The sequence below is a fragment of the Carya illinoinensis genome, chromosome 1 (genome assembly GCF_018687715.1).
Source record: "Carya illinoinensis cultivar Pawnee chromosome 1, C.illinoinensisPawnee_v1, whole genome shotgun sequence".
NCBI classification, from domain to species: domain Eukaryota; kingdom Viridiplantae; phylum Streptophyta; class Magnoliopsida; order Fagales; family Juglandaceae; genus Carya; species Carya illinoinensis.
In genome coordinates, this window is record NC_056752.1 from 37,030,742 (window position 1) to 37,055,791 (window position 25,050).

Below are 25,050 nucleotides of genomic sequence, written 5' to 3' on the forward strand. Positions count from 1 at the left end.
TATAAAATTTTAATTATATGTGTCTCACTGCACATTTCATTGATGATGGTTGGAATCTACATAAGATAATTCTTTCTTTTTGTTTGGTTGAGAATCATAAGGATGATGCACTTAGTAGGGCCATAGAGATGTGTTTGCATGATTGGGGGCGATCAAAAGTACTTGCAATCACACTTGATAATGCAAGTTTTAATAACAGAGCAATTTCTTATTTGAAGGAAAAAACCAAGTATAAGAGGGATATTATTTTGGAACATGAATTTCTGCATGTTCGATGTAGTGTTCACATTCTAAACTTAATCATCCGTGAGGGGTTGAGGGATTTTGATGAGTCTATTGCGAAGGTAAGAGGTGTTGTGAAATATGTTAAGTCTTCACCTCAAAGGTGGACTACATTTATGAAATGTGTTGGGTTAAAAGAGATTATATGCAAAAGTGGCCTATGCTTAGATGTACTGACTAGGTGGAACTCCACCTATCTTATGTTGGAGAGGGTTTTAAAATTTTAAAAAGCTTTTGAACAGTTGAAAGAAGAAGATTCGGGCTTCCTTAATAGTATTGGAGACGATGATAACGATGATATGGTGAGTAGGAGAACATAAAAAAAATTAGGGCCTCCCAATAATAGCGATTGGGAGAAGGTGATGTTGTTTGTAAGGTTTTTTCAATTATTTTATGATGCAACTTTGAAATTTTGGGGGGGTCAATATGTAACTTGCAACTCCTTTTGTTTGTAGTTAATTACAATAGCCGATGCGATTAATTTGGTGTGTGAAGAAGGAAACCCCATGGTGGGATTAATGACCACAAATATGATAAATAAGTTTGAAAAATATTGGGGTGACATGGATAATATGAATATGTTATTATTTGTTAGGATTATTCTTGATCCTCAGTACAAGATGTGATATTTTGACTTTTCATTAGAATGTATGTATGTCTATGATCCCACAAAAGTGGTTGATTTGAGTTGGAAGTTGAAAAATGTTTTAACCCGCATGTCTGAGGCATACTCTGAAAATGAAGAAGGGAGCAATTCTGGTCTACAACAGTAGCACACAAGTTCCCTACGTGAAGAGTTAAATATTATAGATATTAATAGAGTTAAGGATAGGATAGCACAAAGAATGGCCCGACTTAAGCAACGGTTATAGTTAGAAAACTCTTTGGAAAGTAAGAGTGAGGTTAATAGATACCTAACTGAAAGTTGTGAGAAAGATAATGCAAGTTTTGACATTCTTATTTGGTGGAAGGTTAATTCACCTAGATATCGAATGCTTTCATAAGTTGCACGCGATGTACTGGCAATACCGGTATCTACAGTGGCCTCTAAATTTACATTTAGCATGGCGGGTCGTGTACTTAATCCTTTCCGAAATTGTTTATTTCCGATGATGGTTGAGGGTCTCATTTGTGTACAGAATTGGCTGCGTTCTTCTTCCACTCCAATCAGCCTTAGGACTTTAATGGATGAGGTGGAGGATTTTGAGAGACAGTTTGATATGAGTATATTTCTTATTTATTTAATTTTATAATTTTTATGATCTATAATATTATATGTTATGTAAATTATAATAAAAAGTTTTGTTTCTTTATCATATAGAACTTGTTCGAGAGGGTGAAAATTCTATGGAGGCGTAAAATACAAAGTTTACAACCAGTGCAAGTAAATGAGGTGAATCTGCTTTAGTTTGTTAGTTTTTAGTTTGTGTCTTTCTCTCAAATAGTTTTAAGTTTTTGTTTATGTCCTCACCTCAATTTAATGCATTTTAGTTTTGCATTATGAATTTATAGCTATTTTAGTTTTAACACAGTTATGGAACTTTAGCTCACTACATATAATTCTTTTTTTTTAAATGAATTACTTCAGTTTGCTATTTGCTTTAAGTCTTTGGTGTATTCATGTATATATAACAATTGTGGTGTTAAACTGTGTTTTATTATAGATTAAGTGCATTCTTCACTCTTAAGTCTTAAGTATTTCATCTCTTCAAGCTTACCTTGCTAGAAAAGAAAAAGGTTCTTTGCCTTTTCCCCATAATTTTGTTTTACATATAGAAATGTGACTTTTTAGTTGTATTATAATAATTCCTTTATTTACACTTTACAGAGTATTGTCAAAACTGAAAAGTATGCCAAGATAAAAGACTAAAAAATATGTTAAGATAAAAGATGTAGGAGCTGCCAGCCTGCCAGGAGGATAATTATATAATTTGTATTGATGCAATTTATCATGTAAATGTTTTATGCTACAACTTACAGTTGCTACTTGCTACTATTATTTCATATTTGAGAGCTATGGCTTTTTTTAGAGCTTTTGATGTAAATTATTAAATATCACTTCTAGTCTTCTTGTGTTATTTTTTTTAGACTTTCTTTTAATTTTAAGCTTTTGAGACATGCATAATTTCATTATCTATGCTTGGAAAGTTGGGAATGGTTTTTTTTTTCTGTTTCTTTTTTGAAGGCAAATTTGATTCTCTTAGACTGTTAGTATGTTGCTTAGAGTTAGTAACATATTTATTTTAGAATTAGAGTTAGTAATTACAATTTTATTTTTATTCTGTTGGTGTTGTTTGTTTTATAAGAATATTTTGATATTTTCACTTCTTGCAGTTGATTATAGAATGAATGTTTCTCCAGTGTCTAAATTGAACTTTATTACTTAAGTTGTCACTCCTCCATTAATTATTAGCACTATCTTACATTGATACTCATTCAGCCATGTTCATTTATCATGTTCATTGATACTCTAGGCATGTTCTTTATCATCCAACTATTAGTGTGTTTGGAAATTGGTGTCTAACTTAATGATTTAGTTGATATTAGCCATACTTTAAAATTTTCTATTTATTTGTATGTGCTTAGAATGGCCAATTAGGATTATTGGGCGCTAAAGCATTGCTTTTATAATGTGGTAATCGTGCAACTGGATGATCTATTTGTCAATATTCTAAGAATGTTTATCTAACTGCTTGTGAAGTGATGGCTTCCTATAATATAATATCCTCCATACAAACTACTTTTGGGTCCATTGAATTTATTTATTTTGATTTTAGGCATTATATCTTTTGTTACTTCATGTTAATTGTTGTTATGGACATGTTTGTATCTATACATCTCTTCTAGCTTTTGCTTATTAGTTATTGTATATATAGAGATGCTTATTGTTGTCATGTCAATGTGCTTCATTGTTCATTCTTCTCATTTTAAGTTTTTGATTGATAAACTTGTTTAAATTGTTTGGATGGATATAAAAAAATTTTATTTTTTGTAATAAAATCTTTTATTCAAATTCATTGTAAATTTGTATATAGATAAATTATTTTTTATGATTATTTTTATTTTTCTTTCAAATTCTTTTTTGGTATTTTTTGGCTTAAAATTGGATGGACTTTTACTGTTTAGAAGAAACACATAGATTGGACCATTGGCCCATATGGTACAAAGTTGGACCGATCGGACCTGAATGGGACTGGACCAAACTGGTCCTTATAGTTTTCGGTCAGGTCCAGGGTGGGAAAGCCCTGGATCGAATTGGTCCAGTCTGGTCCATAAAACCTCCTATGGACCAACCGAACCAGACCGAATTCAGCCTTAGTCATATTTATGAAATTTAAATTTACGATTTAAGTCTAAAAATGTATTTTTGATCACTTTTGAAACTATGAATAATTTTTAAACTTAGTGAAATGTGATTTTTTTTTTTTTTTAAGTGGATATGAGGTAGAGCAGCTTGGGAATCCGACTTGCCCCCCGCCTTGCGGGGCAGGGTACCTCACCATGGGATGCGGGGGCAGGAGTGAAAACCCCACTCCCCGCCCTATGTAGGGCGGGGTGTAGGAAACCCCTTAAAGTTTCATAGAATTTGGTTCAATATTCTCTATTTATCACTAGCATTCTAAAACGTAAAGAGAAAAATGTTTACATCTACGTCTTCAATGTGAAACTTTCAGATAAAGTTCCAAGCTGCCCTAAAAGAAGCATGTAAGGAAATCCTGTTGAGAGGTTGAGTTGCAATTATTGTACTAATCAGTGCTAACTCTGAGTTTTTATTTGTTGATTCATTTGCACAAGAAAGATTTAAGTCCTCCCAAGATAGGGCTTTAGTATGGTGGATCAGCTTTTCCATATCCATAGAAGAATAAAAGTACTGGCTGGCAATGTGCTTATTTTATAAAAAAACAGAAGGAATGTAGAAAGAAAAAAGGGGAAGGGTGGCAGGATGAGTGTGTGGTTTTTTTATGGAAATGTGGTAGTTGTATGAGTGGGGTGGAAATCGGCCTTCACTACTAGAAGCTGCAGAGGAGAACTCATGGAGAGAGAGAGAGAGAGCTGGCCGTAGGAGGAGATAAACATCAAGTAGGAAGAAATTAGTTATTCTTAATGCAATAATAACTTGTTTATACCATCTAAGGTCTAATTCTCCCTGAAATTATTGTTGGGTTGGGAGACAGCCTTTAGTCAGAACAAACTTGTGGGCACATCTAATTAAAGTAAGCAGTCCTAATAGGGCTATTAAATGTGTATATATACCCCCCTAGTAACATCAGCCGGACATCTTTTACAGAATTCAGAATTACATCAGTCAGTAAAATGGAGCTTTGAAAGATGAAGAGCCCGTGTTATCTCCAATTTGAACTACCCTCATCTGCTAGAGTATTGCACAAAATTCCTGTGAACATTTCATTCGCTACCAGTTTTTGCGTGTTCGGAACTCGATCTCTTTTCAGCCAGAGGATCCATGGTTTAGTTGTAGCTATTGAAAACGTTCGTGCAAGCATCAACTTGAATTACGAAGGGAAAAAATGCTAATTCTCCTGAGAACTGCACGTGGCAGTATTCCCACAGCTTGTTACGATCAAGGCACACCGGCTAACAATTCTTGAGACCCTCTAAAATGTCTTGGTACTTGCTGCCTTATCTCTTCAAAAGCGCACAATGTTTCTGAATCAAGACCTCCAGCAAACTGCAGACATGCATGCAACAGAACTGAATGAGGAAAGCACTTCCACATCACTAGCCAACATTATAAAAGCATAATTTATGCAGTAAAGTTGGTCAACATTTCAAGCTGAATGGAGATGTTGGAAAAAAATATACGTATGCTTGCAATACAAAGACCCAACTGTGTCTTGTTTTTTTATTTTTTTCACCCAACCCTGTCCTCATCAGCCATGAAAAATGGAACTTGAAATATTAGGAGGGCAGGAACGGATGTTCCCGCATCCATGCAAGCAAACGGATGCATGCTCAATCCGTTGAGATATACTATATCCTTGAGCCCAGCGAATATGCTAGCACAAATTGTGATTTCAAACATTTCAAACGTGGGCTTTGAGAGCTTCCATAAGTTGGATCCATATGGCTTTTCTGGCATCCCTGCCACATTAATGTGGAGATCCTCCATGAAACTAACTGCAGTGTTCATGCCCTAGAGAAGGAACTTACTTGCAAGGGATTGGCATGTTGAGGTCTGACATGTCAACTGGTAAGTAAACAGTTGTGCCTATGGCTAAAGAGGGTGGAGACTTGAGAAAACCTAAGCAAGTGCATTTACAATATCATACTCCTGTGAGATGACATGCAAATGGGAGTGAGCACATAACTGAAACTAAGCGAGTGTATTATTAATGCCCAGCTTTTTGCATCATAATCATTTGGGGGATGAGATGCAAGTGGTGGTGTATAAAATTTGGTATGCCAAGATAATAAAACTTCCCACTTACCACTTTCATCTAAAACAAAAACAATCATAACAGAATACAGCGTCACTTCATAGTTGGTTTTATTATTTTGTGTTTGGTTTCTTACCCAATTTTCAATTCCTACTTTTTAAGAGAAGATTTTAGAGTTATATTCATGTCTTAAAATAAGTGAAAAATAACAAAATATAAAGATAAAAATGAAGGCAGATATCCCAACCCGGTAGAGTTCACCATGCAAAAGATTTCTTCTGTATGGGAAACTAAAATTTGACTTTATAGACAGCCAACCAACTGCAATATAGTAAGGTCTGCTCACCATTCTTTGAGGTATACACCATGTTTCCCAAGTCCGCAAGAAAATCCACAATTAAGAAACACCATCCAATTAGACAGACCTCATTGCCTCACTCATGGGATTACTATGTTTCCCTTTTCGTGCTGAGATGTTACCATTTTACATTTCAAATCATGGAGATCATAGAAACTGATGAACTTGAGGATTACCTGGTGAGCTCTATATGCAAAATGCACGCCCTGGAGCAGAAGAGATTCTTGATTACTTTCCCTATCTGAATTCCGAATGGACTCAAGCTCTAATGTCACTCTTTTCATGTAGATCTTAGCCAAATTCATAGAAGCCTGCTTTATCTGTGCAAAATTTCAAATAAAAATTCAACAAGCCATAATTAGAATCCAAGACGGGCATTACTGTCATATTAAGTGCCGAATGCATAGAGATTTTTTTTTTTTTCAATTTTCTTGGATAATAGGTAAGCATAGAGATAGTAATAATAGCTTCCAAATTTCCCACTTTCTATAGTTGCAAGCAATTAAATACAAAAGAGCACACCTAAAGAAAAGGATGCGTGCCAAAGAGCATACCTTACTCACAATTCCGGAATCAAGCATCCAATCAGTTGGAATTCTAAAGTTCTCATAAGAACGCATAACTGAATTTCGCAGCTTGATCAACCTTTCTATTCTCTGCTCGGACCTTTCAAAATCATAAGAGATTGGAAAAATCAACACAGTGACCAGATAAAAAGGTACCTTCCAAATAATAAGGATGTATTTAACATATTTCTTACTTGTCTAATAAGCTGGCCATCTTCTTTAAGGCAGCTCCACATGGAATGTTCGGGTCATCTTCATAAGAAGAAATATCATTTTCAAACAGTTTAAGGTCACGATATTCAATTGCAGCCTCTCGCATGGCATCAGCTTTCCTCTCAGGCCAGTTAAAATGTTTTAACACAGCCCGCTCATCAGCCTGTAGAAGCAGGATGAGGGACAAATATAGAAAACAGAGAAGGAAGACAGTAAGAGTCAACGACACTACCAATGTAAAATTTTCTCACAATCCCAGAGCACTGCCATAATATCTCCTATAAACCATGCAAATTATTTCATCTATAAAGAGAACTATTTTAGCATTATTCAATTGAAAATAAAAACAAAAAAATTTATCTACCTCCAATAAAGTTTTTTTTGACCATGTCACTAAAATAAAGGAAGCAATCCCACTAATTATATCCTACAATAGCATATCCCATCTGGTTCGACTTGCACAACTAGATCAGCAAACTAGGTTCAACCTAAATGCACCATATCCATCATAAACGGATAAAAAAGATGGATAGCGTACAGAAGCAGTCCTTACAGCCTACAATCAGCACATCCCCATCCTACTGGCTCTGATAAGCATTTCAAGCTTTAAGGAGGAGAATATTAGCTTACAGTTAGTTTGCTTCTAAAATTGGATGAACCACTAAAACTAGCCAAATTAGTATCAATATGTGCCTCCACATAAAATGTCACTTGGATCTAGCACCGTCAATTCCACTTAAGATGATCAAATTGACAACAAATGATCATCACAGAAAGATGTTAAACATTGTCCTTGCACCTATGATATGATTATAATCATATAGTAATATGTCCACAGGGACCACAAAACTAAAGGTTAAAATGCTGATCAGATACATTATGCATGTGCCAATGCACAACAATATATGACGATAACAAAGCAAAAAAGTCAGAATAAATGAGATGCAAATATATAAGTATTGTAACTAAAAATGTAATTGCTTCAAGGATGCCTTCAATAAAGACTAAAAATGCAACAAAACCTAGTAGGGGTGATAACCGCACCATGTAGGGGAAGGGTTTTCAACCTAAAGTGTGGGCCCTCGCTGCCCCACTCCTAGAACCTAGTCTAGACCTAAAATTCTTTAATCAAGTACTCCTAAGGCACGAACCAAACCTGAAGTGTAAAATTATTAATTTCAAGAGAATGATAGATCAACATCTAGAAGTGCCAACATGGCCAGGCATGATGCAAGGTGAGCCTAAAATAGGATGAGACTACCACCCTCATGCTTGGACTTTGGACAAAAGTTTTCTTCATCCAGTTATTTAGAAAATGACTAGCTATCATTTCGATAGCTATTGTGGCAATGGCATCTAAGATAGCTTCAGAATTTAGAGATGGAGTTGTCAGGCATTATAACTAATTTAAGACCAAATATCAATGGTTCTTCTATGATTAAGCAAAATCCTAATTACTAGTAAAATATTTAGAAATTACCAAAGAAGATAGTTCATTGTCAAGCCAGTCAATGAACTTCAGGACATCTTCTATATTTGTATAAGCTGCATCGAGCACCTTCTGGATAAGGCTGTTGATGAACTCGCCTTTAGTTTCAATGTCCGACTTTATCTGGGAAAAACAATCAGTTGTTCATGGTTCAAACCGAGGCAGTATTAGCAGAAATAAATCATCAGTTTATAAGTCATGAAATTCAAATGCTTACAGATAACAAATGAGCCGAACGATTTTGAATTTCTCCAACTATGCTACTATGTACATTAGTAGCTGCTGATTTAGGATGATTTCCAGATCCTGGAGAATCCCTCCTCCTCCCCTCTTGCCTTGATAATAAGTGATAAAATTCTACAAGTGTTGGAGCCCTTTGAGTGGTAGTAGACACTCTGGCTGAGGGCAGAGGTGGTGGTGGTGGTGGAGGTGGGGGCCAGGATGAACAGACTGGAGACTTTCTTTCTACACCTGTGAACTTGGGAACTGGACGTTTTGGTAGTGGTGGTGCTGTTTGAATAGTACTTGCCTCATTGATTGGCTCCTTTTTTACAGTTGAGTATTCCAACTTGCCGGTAATGAGTTTCTGAATATCTCTAAATTTAGGGCTCTGGTACTCCTCCTTCTAATAAAAAAAGAATTAAAAAAAAAAAAAATTGTTAGATTAAATTGATAGCAAGACTCGAACTTCAAAACTTGATTTTGTGTGTGTGTGTGAAACGGGCACCGGATTAACTTCTTTATTTCGTATTCTAATTGATATGTAAAAAATTCACTTATAGGACAAATCCAGTCCACTAGAGCCGTAAAATTATAAATTTCTCGTATAATCTGCGAGATGCTATCAATAACCCTCACCTGGCGGTCACGACAGCTAAGAGCTGCTATCTTTGCTTCCGCAGCTGCAAGATCATGTGTGAGCTTCTTATTCTGCAACTGCAACTCCGCGTTCAAACTCTGCGCCCTATCCAACTCTGCCTTCAAGGCCAACACCTCAGACTGCGAATTCTGCATCGAAGTCTCGCTCTGCAGCAACTCCTTCCTCTTCCCCCCATCTGGGTCATCCTCGTTTTTGTTACTTCTACAGTCGGGATCAGAGGACCGCCGCGGCCGCGGCCGAACAAACTGCTCTACAACCTGGCGGTTGTTTCCGGTCCGACCCACAACAACTTCCTCTCCGGATTTGGATATTTTCAACACAGAATTCCTCCTTGCAGATGTTGATGCTGACTTTGATGCTGCTCTTGCCGAAGATGTACGGTTAGTTTTTTCTTCCGGTGTCGACTTAGGAGAGTTCTTATTGGGTTTAGGGGAAGTTCTGAGGCGAGACGGTGTTGTGGACATGGACATTGCAGTAGGCTTGCACTCGTTTTTTCTTGCTGGCGTTGGTGGCGGTGGCGGTGGCGTCCCTTGCTTCATCGTGGCGAGTATATCAACAAGGGCCTACAACTGTAAGTAAAGCAACGGAGAATTAAATTCTCGAGAGTTTCACAGAGAGAGAGAGAGAGAGAGAGAGAGAGAGAGGCTAGAGGAGAGGGTTTGCGAGTGCTGCACGATCATTGCCTGAAAGACAGAACGAGATCACCTGCACTATAAATTTCTATTATTTATAATGTGCACTGAGTGGGAGTGGTAAATTGGTAATTGTCTGTTGTTAATGCGGGATGAGTTTCATCCAGTCTGTTTCAATTAATCCATTTGTTTCAGATTAACTAATGTTTTTGCTTTTGGGAAGGGCGCAATAGGCATTCAGCAGATAATATATAAATAAATAATTATTAATTAATTTATAAATAACAGTAAAATCATTTAAATTAATAAATTTTATGAAATTTTGAAAAAGAAAAAAAAAAGTTCAATAAAAATATTATAAAGATAAGATTTTGTTATAATATAATTTTTATTTTAGAATTTAAAAAAGTTGATTTAATTTTTGTATTTTATTTAAAAATTTAAAAAATTGTAATGATTAAATAAAAAATTGAATATCTGAAGTTGAATATTTGAAATTGAATATTGTCTGTGAGATTTGTAGTATTTAGATATTAAGATGTAATAGAGTAAGATAATATAAGATGAGATTAATTGAAATGAAATGACTTTACCATCTAAACCAAACTCAAACTTCGACTATACGTTATCCATTTTGAATGGTGCGTGCAACATTAATCAAAAGCTTACAAATAAAAGTGTATAAACTATCCTGATCTTGTATGGTTTGATTATAACTAGATCGAGTTCTTTTGTTAGAAAATACATTTGACATGATATCATAATACGTCACTTGAATTTATAAACTTAATTTTTATTATACTCAACCCTTCTCATCATGTATTGATCTGATCAGGTAGTATTTATTGGGTCTAAGTATTTGAATCATACAAAAGAAGATTTTAGAGATTCTTCAACCCCACAAATAATTATCAGTTACATCGATTGATATGATGCATTTTAATAACTTTTTATGTCAATCACTTAAATAATAAAGTTGCTTCACATACTTCACATCCATCAGCACTGTAATTGAGGATATTGACACATCGTGATGAACAAAATTTTCCTGTGACATAATAGGACCACATGAGAGAACGTGCAATAAACAATCATACAGTAGTTATAGTTATTATTTTGCTTAACGAATGATTTATTTTAGAACAAAATAAAAGGAAAATGCTGCATTTTTCCGTACTAGCTAGCTACTACAAACTCGATCATTAGTTTTTGTTTTTTGGGTGAAACTCGTGAGCTCATTTTCAACGGTTCGTTGGGTCATTTTCAACCTTTCTGTTGCCAAAGGGTGTCCTAAAAGCACCTTATGTTTTTCTATATATTGTCGATGTTGTTCTCATCACAATCATAATCAAATGGTCGGTCAGATGGGCAGCCACACGGCCAATAATATTGAGATGCATGGGTCCATGCTAGCTAGCTATGTATAGATCAAAGACAAATATATATTAATAGAGTTGAGAATGATTGAAGAGATGAGAACCAACTTTAGGTACCGGTACTAGAGCTTTAATTAATGTTTTTGAATATATAGACAGACAGCATACTCCGAAGTTGTTTTCTTAAGCTAGCAAGCCTAATCATTGCTCTCTCTAACAAAAGGATTTTGGACTCTAATAAGTTGTCATGCACAACCAGGCCAAATGGTTGTCTCAAAGTCACGTTAATGAACCCTCAAAAGGCTTTTACTAAGAACAAACTCTCATAGAGTACTATAAGTAGTTGCTAGTGGTGGGCCTCCTCCTCTTGAATGTGATCATGTATCATGTTCAATAATATTGTATACCTCTTAAATAACTAGGAGGTGCTCGGGCAAGGGAGTTACTAAAAAACTACTTCATTTAAGTGAACCGCGCACGCATGCCCTCCCATGGATTAAGTTTGGCATGGGAAGACAGTCGGGGGAGCGGAGCACGCGTGGCCTAGATGGATACCATCCGTATCTAGACATTTTCTTCCTCTACATATACAGGAAAACCTACAAAAGAATAACCACACACTAAAAAGCTATATTTCCTATATATATACACAGAGAACTTGTCAGCTAGTGATCAAGGAGGTCAACTAGAACGTGGGAGGCTCTCTCTCTCCTTCCCTCCACCCCAATTAACAGTTGACCAGAAGTGAGGACAAAAGGCTAGGCTAGGCTAGCTTTTTGGAAAGGGCATTGATAATTTGACAGTGTGCCGCCGAGTTTTAACTGTTGGTTGTCTCAATTAGGATAATTTTTTTCTTTATTTTTTATATATTTTAACATATTTAAATTTTTTAAAAACTAAAAAAATTATATCAACACATAAAAAGTCACTTCCTTAATTATTAAATAAAAAAAATTAAATACATGAAAGGTGAAAATGAGATGACAAATTTAAGAGACATACTAACATTTTCTTTTTAAAACTAAAAAAGTGAAACTCCATAATTTGAAAATTATACAAGTAATAATAGATAGCGATAATAATATATATATATATATATATGTGTGTGTGTGTGTATTTAGGATAGGAAACTTTGCCAGTTGCAATATTCAAACAGTTATAACAATTAAAAAAATTTTATTATCAAGCCAATGTCTAAATCAATACACATAGTAAATATTTATATAATATAATATATTTGATTTAAAAGATAAATTTTAATTTTTTTTAAAAGAATAATACTTCTTATTCATTCAAATCATAACAGGATGAATACAATGAAGAATTTCCTCCAAAGTAATGCTCTTCTCAGAGAGTTTGAAAGCATCCCGTGTAAGATTATGTGCCAATGAATTACAAGATCTAGGAATAAAATTGACAGACCAGCTAGACATCTTCGAAAATAGCTCCTTTATATCCTTCACAATCATACTAGCTGAATTTCAACTCTCTTGATTGCATTGGATAAATTTTAAAATTTGAATCTTATAAATTAAATATCATCATTTTAGTGATATAGATGGTGTGCTGATCTATAGATCGGTAATAGCTAATTATAACAATTAATAATGGGTTCCATGATTTTGATATATATATATATATATTAAATTTCTCAATTAAAAAAAAAAAAAGGTCATATGCTTTTGCACATGGGAGATTAAATAAGCATTAAGATCTAATGGGGCCTGCGTGGATGTAGACCCTCAAACTGTATAAAGAACAAATTAACCATGAAAACACGCCAACAAAATAACAAGAACATGAAAGAAAGGGAGACAAACATTTTGTTGGACAATGATTAATATCTAGCAAACATAAATTCATGTTTGGGGGTTAGAGGATTTCTTGCATCTTACCTAACAATATTCCCATGCAGACACACCAGAAAGTTGGCAACGGCCCGCCATGCATCCTATATAATTATTTACATATACAGTAGAGATCGAAAAAGGACATTCCAAAACGAAATTTCCTGATCACCCTAATTAAAGAAGTTGCCAAGTCATGGAAATAATCCATGCATGCATCATCCAAAGGCAGATCATGGCACGTCCCATGCACATGCATGATCAGCAATTTATACACACACAAACTATATACGTACGTACACAAAAAAAAAAAAAAAAAAAAAGAAAAAAAAAAAGAGAAACTAGATAACGTACGTACTGCGCTCGCTCTGATCAATCCTAGTACCGTAAACGGCAAAGGAATAATACAGTTAGGTAAAACTGAGTTTAAAACACAACAGCTCATGTTGGAATTTGTAATGGAGAAATGATATTATTACTCGTGAAATACCTGAAAAAAATTATTATTTTTATAATAATAGACCTTACTCTATTTCAAAAGAATTATACTGTAACGTTTATGTATTTCATGACTGTAAACAACATCTGTCGTTATAATGTACCGTAAATTTAGAGAGGGGATGTGGTAAACCTTATTAGATAGAGAATTAATAGTTGGTGGTTTGGCTGTGAGAGACATATATATTTGGTATCCAAATTTTACATTTTTTTTTTTTATTATGAATAGTTAATAGACTTAGAAAGGTAAGTCTCCTTATCAGAATAGGATTATCAATCAAATTCAACCATAAAGTAGGACTCTTTATTACAGTATCTTGATAAAAACGTATCCACTAGAATATAATATATAAAAAATATTATTTATACTTATAATTTTATTTATAGAACTCTATGTGTTAATGTGTCAGATATTGAAAATTGTGAAAATTTTAAAACTCATAATTTGAACTTTAAATTAAAAAAAATATTGATAAAATAAGATTATTACTATATATATATAATATTATACATAAAATTATACGTATATATAGTACTACTCATAATATACATACACACACTTAAGAGTCTAACTCCCTCCCTTAACTTTGATTTAAAAAAGCTGTGACTCATATTTATTGGGCTTTAATGTTGGAATATTCATAATTATGGGCTGAAATGGGGCAACTTGAAACTCGGTCTTCGAATACATGGACCACAGATAGGCCCTGAAAGTGAAAGGAGATGATTTTTTCTTATAAAATCTAAGAACCAACAAAACTGAAGTTTTATAATTTTCCCCAAGGCATTGGCTCGACTAAATACGTACGGGTGATCAGCTCAATTCGATTTGAAGTGAGAGGTAGCTTTTGAGAAGCTCGATCGATCGGGTTGCCTGCCTGCGGCATGAAAATGACGCTAGCTAATATGTTCACTATAATCATTTTCGGCCTTTGTAAGAGTTTACAAAAGCCCACACAATTAGAATATCCTACTGGAATCACATGTTATTCATTTCTTGTCGGATGGTCGTAATATATAACAAGCTAGCTAGGTACGTAGCATATATATGTGTGTGTGTGTGTGTGTGTGTGAAGCAAACGTGCTAGTTGTTGGCCTTCAACCATCGGCGGCCGGCCGTGTCATTCAGCGTGTAGACATGTTAAAATTCACATATATATGCAGTCGGTAAATAGTCAGTCAATCTTGTTTTTCTCGTTTTGTATACTTTTAGTAATATTTTTTCCTCCGGATGATCAATCAACCGAGTGCAATTAATCTCCTCATTTTCAGCTGATTCGTTCCTATATAGAAGCTGCTGCTACTTAAAAATAACAGAAAAGGTACAAGATAAGCCATACCTGAAAACACGAACCCGAAATACTACAATCTTCTGCAGAAATATATATAGGTGCGGATTCCTACTGCCCGATGCATCGCCTTCTAGCCGGCCTTTTGCAAAGCACAAGTACAAGCTGCAACATCATTCATTACATGAATGCAAAGTGCTGCAGAAACTAGCAGAAGATTTTAAAGCATCAAAATATGGTAGAAAAGAGAAGGGGGACGGGTGGATATGATGCAGCATGCACCTTGAAATCTTAACATTGAACATAAGTTTATTGTCATATATATATATACATGTTGTATTTTATATAAATATATATATATATATATATATATATATATATATATAAGTGTATGCGTTTTGTATGTGAAAGACTGGTTGATAAGTCTGCAGGTTGGAAAAGAAATTAGATTTGGGGGGTGAGGATTCCCTTTGAAGGAAGCTACTGCTAGCTGGGTTGGTTGCAACTTCACATCATGAAGTTGCGATTTAAAGAGTCGTTGAATTAATATTCTTTAATTGGATATGTCGTAAACACCATCTTCCACTCAATTTCACGTGCTTAAAAAAATCTATTACTTTTATAATGCGCAAAGGTTAATTCACATCCACTTTTCTTTTCAATTTTGAGGTGCCTTCACATAACTGTAGTACTGTTCAAGTGCTTAATTATCCAACTTGTGTGCTAATAAATTCTACCCACTTGCAAGCAAACCTAAGCACAGAAACTACAAATCATGCAGGCATATATATTCTACCACGAATTATTTAAGAGTAAAATGTACTCTACCATCCTCATAAAATGTAAGTCATTATCAATAGTGTATTAATTGTGTCTCAGATTTGTATGTGAATAGTGTATTAATTGTTTGAGATTTCCATATATAATTCTTTTTTTTTTCATTATTAAAACTAATAAGAAAGTGAAGGAAATTAAGAGTTCGCTTGAATTTAGAGAGTGTTTTATCTCATCTCATATAATCATTATAACTTTTCTAAATTCTGATACAAAATATAATAAACAATTCAATTTTTTAAAATTTTAAAATAATAATAATATTAAAAAATTATATTCTAATAATATTTTATTTAATTTTTAATTTTTATTTAAAATTATCTTATCTCATCAAAAAATCTAAATCAGGTTTCTTAATAATAATAATAATAATAATAAAATAAAATGTTGCTGGCGGCGGCGGTGGGATGTCTAGCTAGCCCAATTGGCATCCCCACAAGGGTCTGGATCAAGTACGGCACATCATGATAAGTTCCATTCGTAGACACCTGAAATAAAAATTCTGGATTTTGGGGTGCATTCATTTTGAGAGTTTTTAATGGGTGGTGGGTCTAATCATGATGAGTCAGCTAATTGATCTTTGACGCCAATGGCAGTCCTCATGCTGTGTAAATGGAGAAAGAAGTGGAGTTTAAAATGTTCAAAAAACTTTGATGTGGGCTTGCAAATCAAGAAAGTAGGATTTTTCTTGTATGATTGTTGGAGTAATCTGCACTTCTGATCATCTTTTTGTTATTATGTGAGCCAAAAAAATATATGGTTGTTGAGATGTCAAGGCATTAACGTCTCCTATTCTTTAGTGATCTTTGCAATGTTAAACACAATTAACGAAGTGATGGATCGAGGCCTTCATCTGATTTTGCTGCAACCATATATATCAGATATCTGTAATTCCATCATGCAGATCATGACTAGCAAGTTGGTTCTTTTTTTTTTTTTTTGATAACAAGCCGTAAAGATCATAGAGTATTTTCAACTCTTACATTCTGGCTATCAAGCCAATAAACCTGAGACAAAAAAGCAGGAACTGATCCCATCCAAAGTTCTACATCCGGGATAGACCATGCATGTTTAGCTAGAGTGTGGGCCACCTGATTTCCACTTCTACAAACGTGTTGCACCTTCTTATCTTCAAAACAGTTCATCATGTTCTTAACTTCCTTCAGCAAGTTGGTTCTTAAACTGTCTGGAAAGTTACAAAACCAGTCCACTTTTTTACGACTCACTTATATTCAAAACCTCTTCCAAAATTAGGTAGATTTCTTGTGAAGGGTACGTTTAACAATATATTACAGCTACCCAATCATGCATTTTTTCTGTTCATGTCTGATTGCTCACAAAGACATCATCAGCCTGTACTGTTGGGAAGAAAGAAACAAGTTCAAATGAGAAGTTGGAATTTAATAGCATTTGAAACTTGATATGAAAGTGAGAATCTAATCATGCAAATTTACCTGACATTGAGACTGAATGTCTCCAATTTAAATCCATCCACCGATTCAGAAAGACCCATTAAATACGATATCAACGACCGTTCATATTATGAAGAAGAAACACATTTCTCAACAACTTCATGTAATTCAGGGAGATAGATGCAACATGTATACTTTACAATATTTAATGATGGGGTTTACGCTACTCGTGAGTAACATTAAATGTTGTAGGACCCATATATTGTGTTTAATGAATGTGTAATCACGAGATTAGTTGATCATCACTTAACTTATATACTACGAATTTAAAGCTACTACAACCCCTTTCTTTTTTATAGATGTTTTACAAATTGACATGATGAAAATCTGGCACTTTTCATGAACTGGGAATGGAAGTTTCAACCAACGAGCAGAACAAGCCTTCATTCTTTCTTGCTATTTGCCAAGATTAAGAATCTTTAACATGTAATGCTACCAAGGAAGCATAAATGCCGTCCTTGATATTGATCAAAGTTTGATGTTTTCCTTTTCTGCCACCACCCCATCTTTGAGCACCACAATCAAATCTGCTCCCTTAATTGTAGACAAACCATGAGCCACCACCACCGTGGTCCGGTGTGCCATAACTCGTTCCAATGCATCTTGAACTAGCTGTTCAGACTCAGCATCAAGAGCACTGGTGGCTTCAGCTAGCAGTAATATTTTGGGAGCCTTCAAAGTTGCTCGAGCTATCGCCACTCGTTGTTTTTGTCCCCCAGACAGTTGGACCCCTCGCTCACCCACTGTAGTATCATACCCCTACATTCTCCATTTAAAATCCCACTAACAGTAAATCATCTTGACTGTGCATGGGAATTTGTGATGAAGTATAATGGCAAGCAGTTGCAAACCAGTTTTTCTTGTTGATTCAACTAAGAAATTGTTAGATTCTCCTAAAATAGGGATGACATGGTACTCTCATCCTATCACAATTTTATTTGTATTGCTTATGTAAGCACTAGGTATTAATGATACAGCATACTTATACGATAGGATGAAGGTACCACGTGCCTGTATTCCTAGAAAATCTACTAATTACTATTGATCATATTTCTTTTTTACCTGTTGCAAATTACAAATAAACTCGTTGGCATTTGCTAATTCTGCTACAGCTAAAATTTCTGCTTCTGCTGCATTTCCTTCCTTTCCATAGGCAATGTTGGTCCGGATGGTGTCATTAAATAACACAGGATCCTGACTCACCAATTCCATTTGCTGCCTTAGCCACTTCAGTTGTAGCTTTTGGAGTTCAATTCCATCCAGTGTAATAGGACCAGAATCAGGTTCATAGAACCTCTGCAACAAGGAGATCACTGTTGATTTTCCGCTCCCACTTTCACCAACCAAAGCAACCGTCTAATTAACAATATACATCGACTTTCAGTTTGTGATAATCAATATTAGACAAAGGTAAATAAGCTTTTGCATGGCTTTTTATATTGTACAATATGAGAATGAAACTTGATGCCTACTCCTAACAAATTTACCTTGCCAGAATTAATAGTCAAGCAAAGATCCCGGAATATCTGAACATCAGGTCTCGTGGGATACCTGAAGCTGACATGGTAGATCTCAATATCTCCCTTTAAATTTTCTATCGTCGTTCCAGTGGTATCACTAGAATCTACCTATGATTTCCTGCTAAGAATTGCAAATATAGAAGCAGCAGAACTCTTTGCTTTACTTGCATCAGGGGCCAGGGAACCCGACTACGAAATTCCCTCAGCCATTATGGTGAGAGCAAAGAAAACCTGTAATTCAGTGGACAAAAACATTCAACCAGAGATAACAAACAAAGCAATTTATCTTTAAAAGTCGTGAAAAGTTAGTTAAATACATGTCTAGGTGAACAATTAGACAGGAGGAACTTACACGAGAAAATTCCGAGAACGTTGTCTTGCCATCCTCAACAAGTCGGGCTCCAACATAAAAACTGCATGCATATACTGAAAACAGCAAAAATAAAGACAACCCAAATAATACTCCGTTGATTAACCCTTGCCTTATACCTATCTTAATAGGGCCTTCACATTTTATACAGTACAATTCCATCACCTTCTCTTCGGCACAGAATGAAGAAACTGTTCTTATACTCCTCCCTACTGCATCATTTGCAACTTGACTGGCTTCTTCATACATTTTCTGCAACCATTTAGTCTTTTCAACCAAGCTCGAATGGGGTCATTTTGGTCCATATGTAGTTCATTTGAGATGGTTAAAAGCTATGAACTCCATTAGTGGTTGGGATTATTTTGATTGGTTAAGTTGGGGGAGGGGGAAGAAAAGACAAAAGTGTTTCCATCCATTCACATAGAATCAAAATGGTGACCACCCCCCCCCCCCCCCCCCCAAAAAAAAAAAAAATCGAGTTTGGAACAAACCTTTGCATCTGCACTGAATCCTTTCATAAACTCCATTTGAAGGTATCCATTTACTCCTACGAGAGGCAGCAAAACAAGTATTATCAGAGCCAGTATCCAATTTGCTGTGAAAGCAATAACCAAGCCTGCAATAGCAGTCGCAAGATTTTCAACAAGCAAAGCAAGTGCATCTCCAACTAGGCCTCGCACAGATCTGCAGAGAGTCTTGCACCTAGTGCACCACTTGAGTGCTCAGCTCCATCAAACCAACTTACTTCCATATAAACCACTTTCTCGAAGCACATTAGTCGGATCCGTCTGATCAACTTACATCCCACAACAGCAAAGAAGTATGTTTTTGAAGGTTGAGCCAATAGAGATGCCACACCGAGTAAAACTAAGATTAATGCCCAAAATTGTGAGTTTTACGGAGCTCATCTCCTCGCCTATAGAAAGTGTTGATTATGTGAGAAATTACTATCCTGAAAGAAGGTAAAATTACCCCACTGGCTGCAGCAGCTGTGGTGCCTAGCAGTAATACTGGGACCTCTGGCTTATTAAGATAAGCCAGATGGCAAAGTGAGACTTCAAGAGGCAGTTGGGCTGGTGCTGAAGCAGGAGTACTAGTTTTTCCAGCTTCTGTTTCCAGCACACTTGTTGCAGTGGGCACACCAAATGGAGTTGAGAATGAGTGACAACTCCTATTTCCAATTGCAGGTGATTCCCGACTTATGGATCCTAACAAAGAAAATTGAGGACTTGAAATTCTTCCAGAATTCAAAACAACTTCTGGCCTATCCAGGTCATTTAAAGCATTTTGTTCTGACATTGTGCTAAGATTTTGCAACCGTTTAAGCTGGCTATATGGTCCTTCAGGATCTTTAATCATCTCAGAATGTGTACCTGATTAGTCAGAAGGAATAATTATACCGTATTATGTGTATCCTAAGAATGATGAGATGGCTTTAGGGAGGTCTAATCGTCATAATGGTAAATTAGTGCTTGAATTTGGTATTTAGCTGCAAAAGATTATATCAAGAAAGAATGGACATTCAATAAAAAGATCAAGCAGCATGCAATGGGTGGAGAGATACCATTTCATTTTAAACAAATTAGGAAAACTATACAACTTAAAATAATCCTTAAAAAATGTCCCTTTTCAACAATTTTCCCTTCATGTATGACAGCAATCATATCGGCATTCCTCACTGTACTCAAGCGATGAGAATAATTATGGTTGTTTGGTTGGTCATAATTCTATCCAACGCTTCCTGCACAATTCTCTCAGATTCTGCATCGAGAGCCGTTGTGGCTTCGTCTAGTAATAGAATTCTGGGGTCTTTTAGAATAGCCCTGGCTAAAGCAATTCTCTGTTTTTGACCCTAGACAACTGAGTTCCATTCTCACCAACCCTCGTGTCTAGTCCCTAATTTTATCAGAACACAAAACCACAAAGTAGGAGGTTAGTTATGAAGAAAAGAAATATCGATTACCAGATTACAAAATGCCTTGTATAAAATGAAATGTTAATGCAAATGTGTTCATATCTCAACAAGCAGAGGAACAAAGAGCATAAAAATACAATCATGTATTTCTCAAGACCATTCTGTCATTAGAGTAACATTTTACAGTTCTAAAAGGAGATGCAGAAAAGAAATCATCATAAAACCTGTGGCAGTTTATCAATGAATTTAGCAGCATTGGCCAGCTCAGCAGCAGCTCTTATCTCTTCAGTAGTTGCCCCATCCTTACCATAAGCAATATTATCTTTAATGCTAGAGGTAAACAACAGAGGTTCCTGGCTGACAAGCCCATTTTTTGTCTGATCCATTTTAGTTGGAACTCTCTAAGATTAATGTTGTCAATAAGAACCTCACCAGCTTGTGGATCATAAAATCTTTCAATCAAATTGATAACTGTTGATTTCCAACTTCCACTCTGCCCGACCAAAGTGGCAGTAGTACCACTGGGTATTGAAAATGAAAATCCAGTGAATATATGTTCTTCAGGTCTTGTAGGATAACTAAAATATACATCCCTTAGTTCTATATCTCCACGAATATCATCTAATTGCAGTCCATTAGTGTTGCAAGCATCCATCTGTGGCTTATTGTTAATCATCTCAAACATCTTAAAGGCTGCAGCTTGTCCAGCAGCAAAAGTTCTCATGCATGGAGATGCATGCCCAAGCGATCTGAAATTAATGTTATCAAATTAAATATAAACAAATTATTCTTTTGTATGAAAATCATTACTTATGATGGGGTAGGAGGAGATAATATATTATTAGTATTGGAAACAAGCAGAAACAGACAACAAATAGATTTGGGATCAGGAGTATCACAATATTATAAGATGAGCAAACATATATGTTTTATGGATGATAAATCAAGCAGATTGCAACTTACACGGATCCACTAAGAATAGCAATAACTACATTAATGACACGCCTCCCGTACATGCCTTCTCAAGAATCATTTTCCCACCAAACCACACTGCCAAAGCATAACTGCAACATATAATAAACATAGCTGCACCATGTCCCAACCCAGCAACCAAGCCCTCTTGGACACCAGACACGTAAGCATTGGTTAAAGATTTATTGTACTTAGTTACAGCTTCCCTCTCCCCTGTATAGGATGCAACCTGTATGGGAAATGGTCTGGATGGATATTATTCTACAATAAAAGAATATGAAAATTAGAGATTCCTTATGCCATGTATGCATACAGTTCTGATGGAACCAATTGTTTGCTCTACTACAGTTTCTGCTACTGAATAAGCAGTTTGCCCATTGGATGCCATCTTTCCTATAATTATACTCATGGCAGCAGCAGAGATGACAAGAAGTGGAAAAGAAGATAGCATGACAAGGGCAAGAAGCAATCCCTTGACAAATGCTATAACAAAGCCTCCTATGAATGTTCCTACCAATTGTATGAACTTTCCAACCTGCAGATTCAAACAATAACGAAATGCATGAGTAGGAGTGCTTCTTCAATTCCAATTTTGGATAATTGGAGGAATCAGTCATGGTTTCAGGTTTCTTCATGGTGCATCATTACCTTCTTGCCCAATGCATTCTGAATAAGTACAATGTCTCCAGACATCCTCCCAGCTATTTCCCCTGTTTTAATTTCCTTACCAAAGAAGCTAATATCTTGCCTCAAAATCGTTTTTAAGTATAAACTTCTTATTCTTGCAGCCTGCCTCTCCCCAGTCACCGTCCAACAAGCCACCTCTGGCACATAGCAAATGAGAGTAATTGGGCATCTCAGGTTCAAATAAACCACACAGTTAATGTGTTATCTCAGCAAGAAGGCTCGTATACTTACGAAGAAATGATGCAACACTAGATCCCAAAGCCAAGTATACAAACTTTATAAAGAACACCTGAGAATTGAAGTAATCAAGTCATCACTAATTGTAAAAATTTATTGGGTTAAAGCGTGCCATCATGTTAAGCATAGCATGATGCAACCAACAAGAACTTGACAGAATTTTTTTTCTGGAGTCACTGTGGTTGAGCAAGTATGCTAGGCAGCAGATGACCACTTTAGAACTGTTGAAACATAAAATGGAATCCAAATTTCTGACAAAATCAGATAAAACATAGTATGGAGTAGAATTTTCTTCTCTTCATGTTGCATAGTAAAGACAATCTTAAACTCGAGAAATCCAGCATAGATTTTGCACAAACAAAGATGATTTACAACCTGGTTTTAGTTGCAAAATACCTTGGAAACCTCATGAACTAAGTCTTTTTCTTTTTCCAAAGAATCAGCCGTATCTCTAAAGATTATGGTCATGAAAGGCATAGAGCTTCCACTTCCAACAGCAGCTACTGTGCCCACAAACATTAGTAGATAATCCAGGAAGTCAGCAAAGGAGAAAAGCTTGTAATATGGTACTGTATTGCTTGCCTATTTCTCCTGGGTCATGTTTGAATTTTGCTGATTGTCCGTACTTTCTTTATATTTTCCGGAATCGACCACTTTAATGCTTGTCCATGTTGTGGCCTGTTCCAAGGTTATTTGTCCATGTGAAGTATTTTCCTCAGCCATGTTGCCTTGAGAAATACTTATTTTCTGTATTTTCCGTAATCACCTCGAACAACTTAGGCTATTGGACCAAAGCTGGAAGACAAACGTCACTCGTTTAGATTAGGAACCCCATGGTTGAGGCTGAATGGATGAGTGAAGTTCGACATAATAATGTGAAACAAGATCAGAGAATAATTTCAAGGCTTTTCTCTACATAAGAACAGATCTTTTAAGAAATTGAATGAACATATATATGAAACACCATCATGTTAGCTGGCTTAACGGAGCCTCCAGTGGACTGACTCCAAGGCGAGTTTCACGAACAAAAGTAGGAAAATAAGTAAGAACATTAACAGCTCAATGAATTCTGTACGAGAACGTACATCTCAATACATGCAACAACCAAATCAAGCAGAGAGAGATAAAATAAGGAATGAAGGGAAGCAGTAGGTACCAGAAAAGCCCAAGAATCCTTAGAATTAAGGTGGTGGTGGTACAAAGCCAAAGGACCAACCTATCAAAAACAAGCGTCTTCCTTACCAATGTTGTCATTAGAATAAGAACAAATATTCTGAAGCCTATGCAGAAATTGGGGAAAATAAACTATTCCCGCATTTTCAAATTAAAGATCTAGCATATGTAATAACAATGCAGCAAAGAAACGAACAACGTCTAGAAAACCAAGTTGCCATCTTAGATAAAACTAACTCCTTTAATCTTGATGGATAACGTAAAGAAAGAACGGAATTTAGACCAACAAAGGATTGGAAGGAACATTAAAACCAAAGTGATGAAAGAAAAGCACCCAGAAAGTTACCGCTGTTTAGATACTGAGTTAATGTGGCCGTTGAACTTGAAAGGACAAGCCTTGATTTATTACGGAGTGTAAGATTAGTCAAAATAAATACAACATTGAAATCTAAGCCCAAAACATTGAATTATAATCCATCCTGCTTTCGTTTTCGAGAACGTCCGTAAGTACGTTACTTAAGACCACTAAAGAAGCAAAAGGGGTAAATGCCGCTGTTCTATTTTCATCATCGAAGTTGAGCATTTATCTCTCTCGATCGAGCATGCACTACCATTGCTAAATCAACGAAAAAAACACTTCTTTACCGGTTTCATTTGTCTAGAGCGATTAAAATAACAAGCTCATTTTGGGTTGTACGAGGTCGCTTCCTTAAAAAATTGAGACATTGATTTTGGCAGGTAATGTTTTAATATGAGTCGCTATTTCCAAAATGAAAATGAAAGGCATGGAGAAGGAGGGCAACTTGCATGGACCAATTAATATAAAGGGAAACAACTTTCAAAACCAATCAAATGAGCAATTTCGACCATGTATCAAGTTTTCCCATTGTTAGCCTCGCAACTTTTGGATGTAATTGATTGATTTTGATAACAACAGGCTGCCAAAGCTTTAAGAATATTTGAGGCAATCAGATGTTTTCTTTCATATATATTTTTGAACCAGATCATGTTAGACCTTTGGTTTTTCTGGAAAACCTGTCTTTC

At 35.6% G+C, this 25,050-nt stretch overlaps 1 protein-coding gene and 1 pseudogene across 3 annotated transcripts; both read right to left on the reverse strand.

The window, feature by feature from the left end:
- Positions 1 to 4,352: 4,352 nt before the first annotated feature.
- LOC122316704 (protein CHUP1, chloroplastic) lies at positions 4,353 to 15,132 on the reverse strand. 3 transcript variants are annotated; one of them, XM_043133445.1, is made up of 9 exons: positions 14,878 to 15,132; positions 10,806 to 10,864; positions 9,163 to 9,753; positions 8,522 to 8,929; positions 8,296 to 8,427; positions 6,797 to 6,978; positions 6,591 to 6,702; positions 6,213 to 6,356; positions 4,353 to 4,969 (listed from the first exon to the last, which is right to left on the reverse strand). In XM_043133445.1, the coding sequence occupies exons 3-9, from the start codon at positions 9,721 to 9,723 to the stop codon at positions 4,862 to 4,864; spliced, it is 1,647 nt and encodes a 548-aa protein (XP_042989379.1). In that variant the 5' UTR covers positions 9,724 to 9,753; positions 10,806 to 10,864; positions 14,878 to 15,132; the 3' UTR covers positions 4,353 to 4,861. The 3 variants fall into 3 exon arrangements, with proteins under 3 accessions (XP_042989379.1, XP_042989370.1, XP_042989388.1); XM_043133436.1 differs by lacking the exon at positions 10,806 to 10,864; XM_043133454.1 differs by lacking the exons at positions 10,806 to 10,864; positions 14,878 to 15,132 and having other exon boundaries at positions 8,522 to 8,926; positions 9,163 to 9,892.
- A 1,485-nt stretch (positions 15,133 to 16,617) lies between these two features.
- LOC122316720 lies at positions 16,618 to 24,603 on the reverse strand (annotated as a pseudogene).
- Between the last annotated feature and the right edge of the window lie 447 nt (positions 24,604 to 25,050).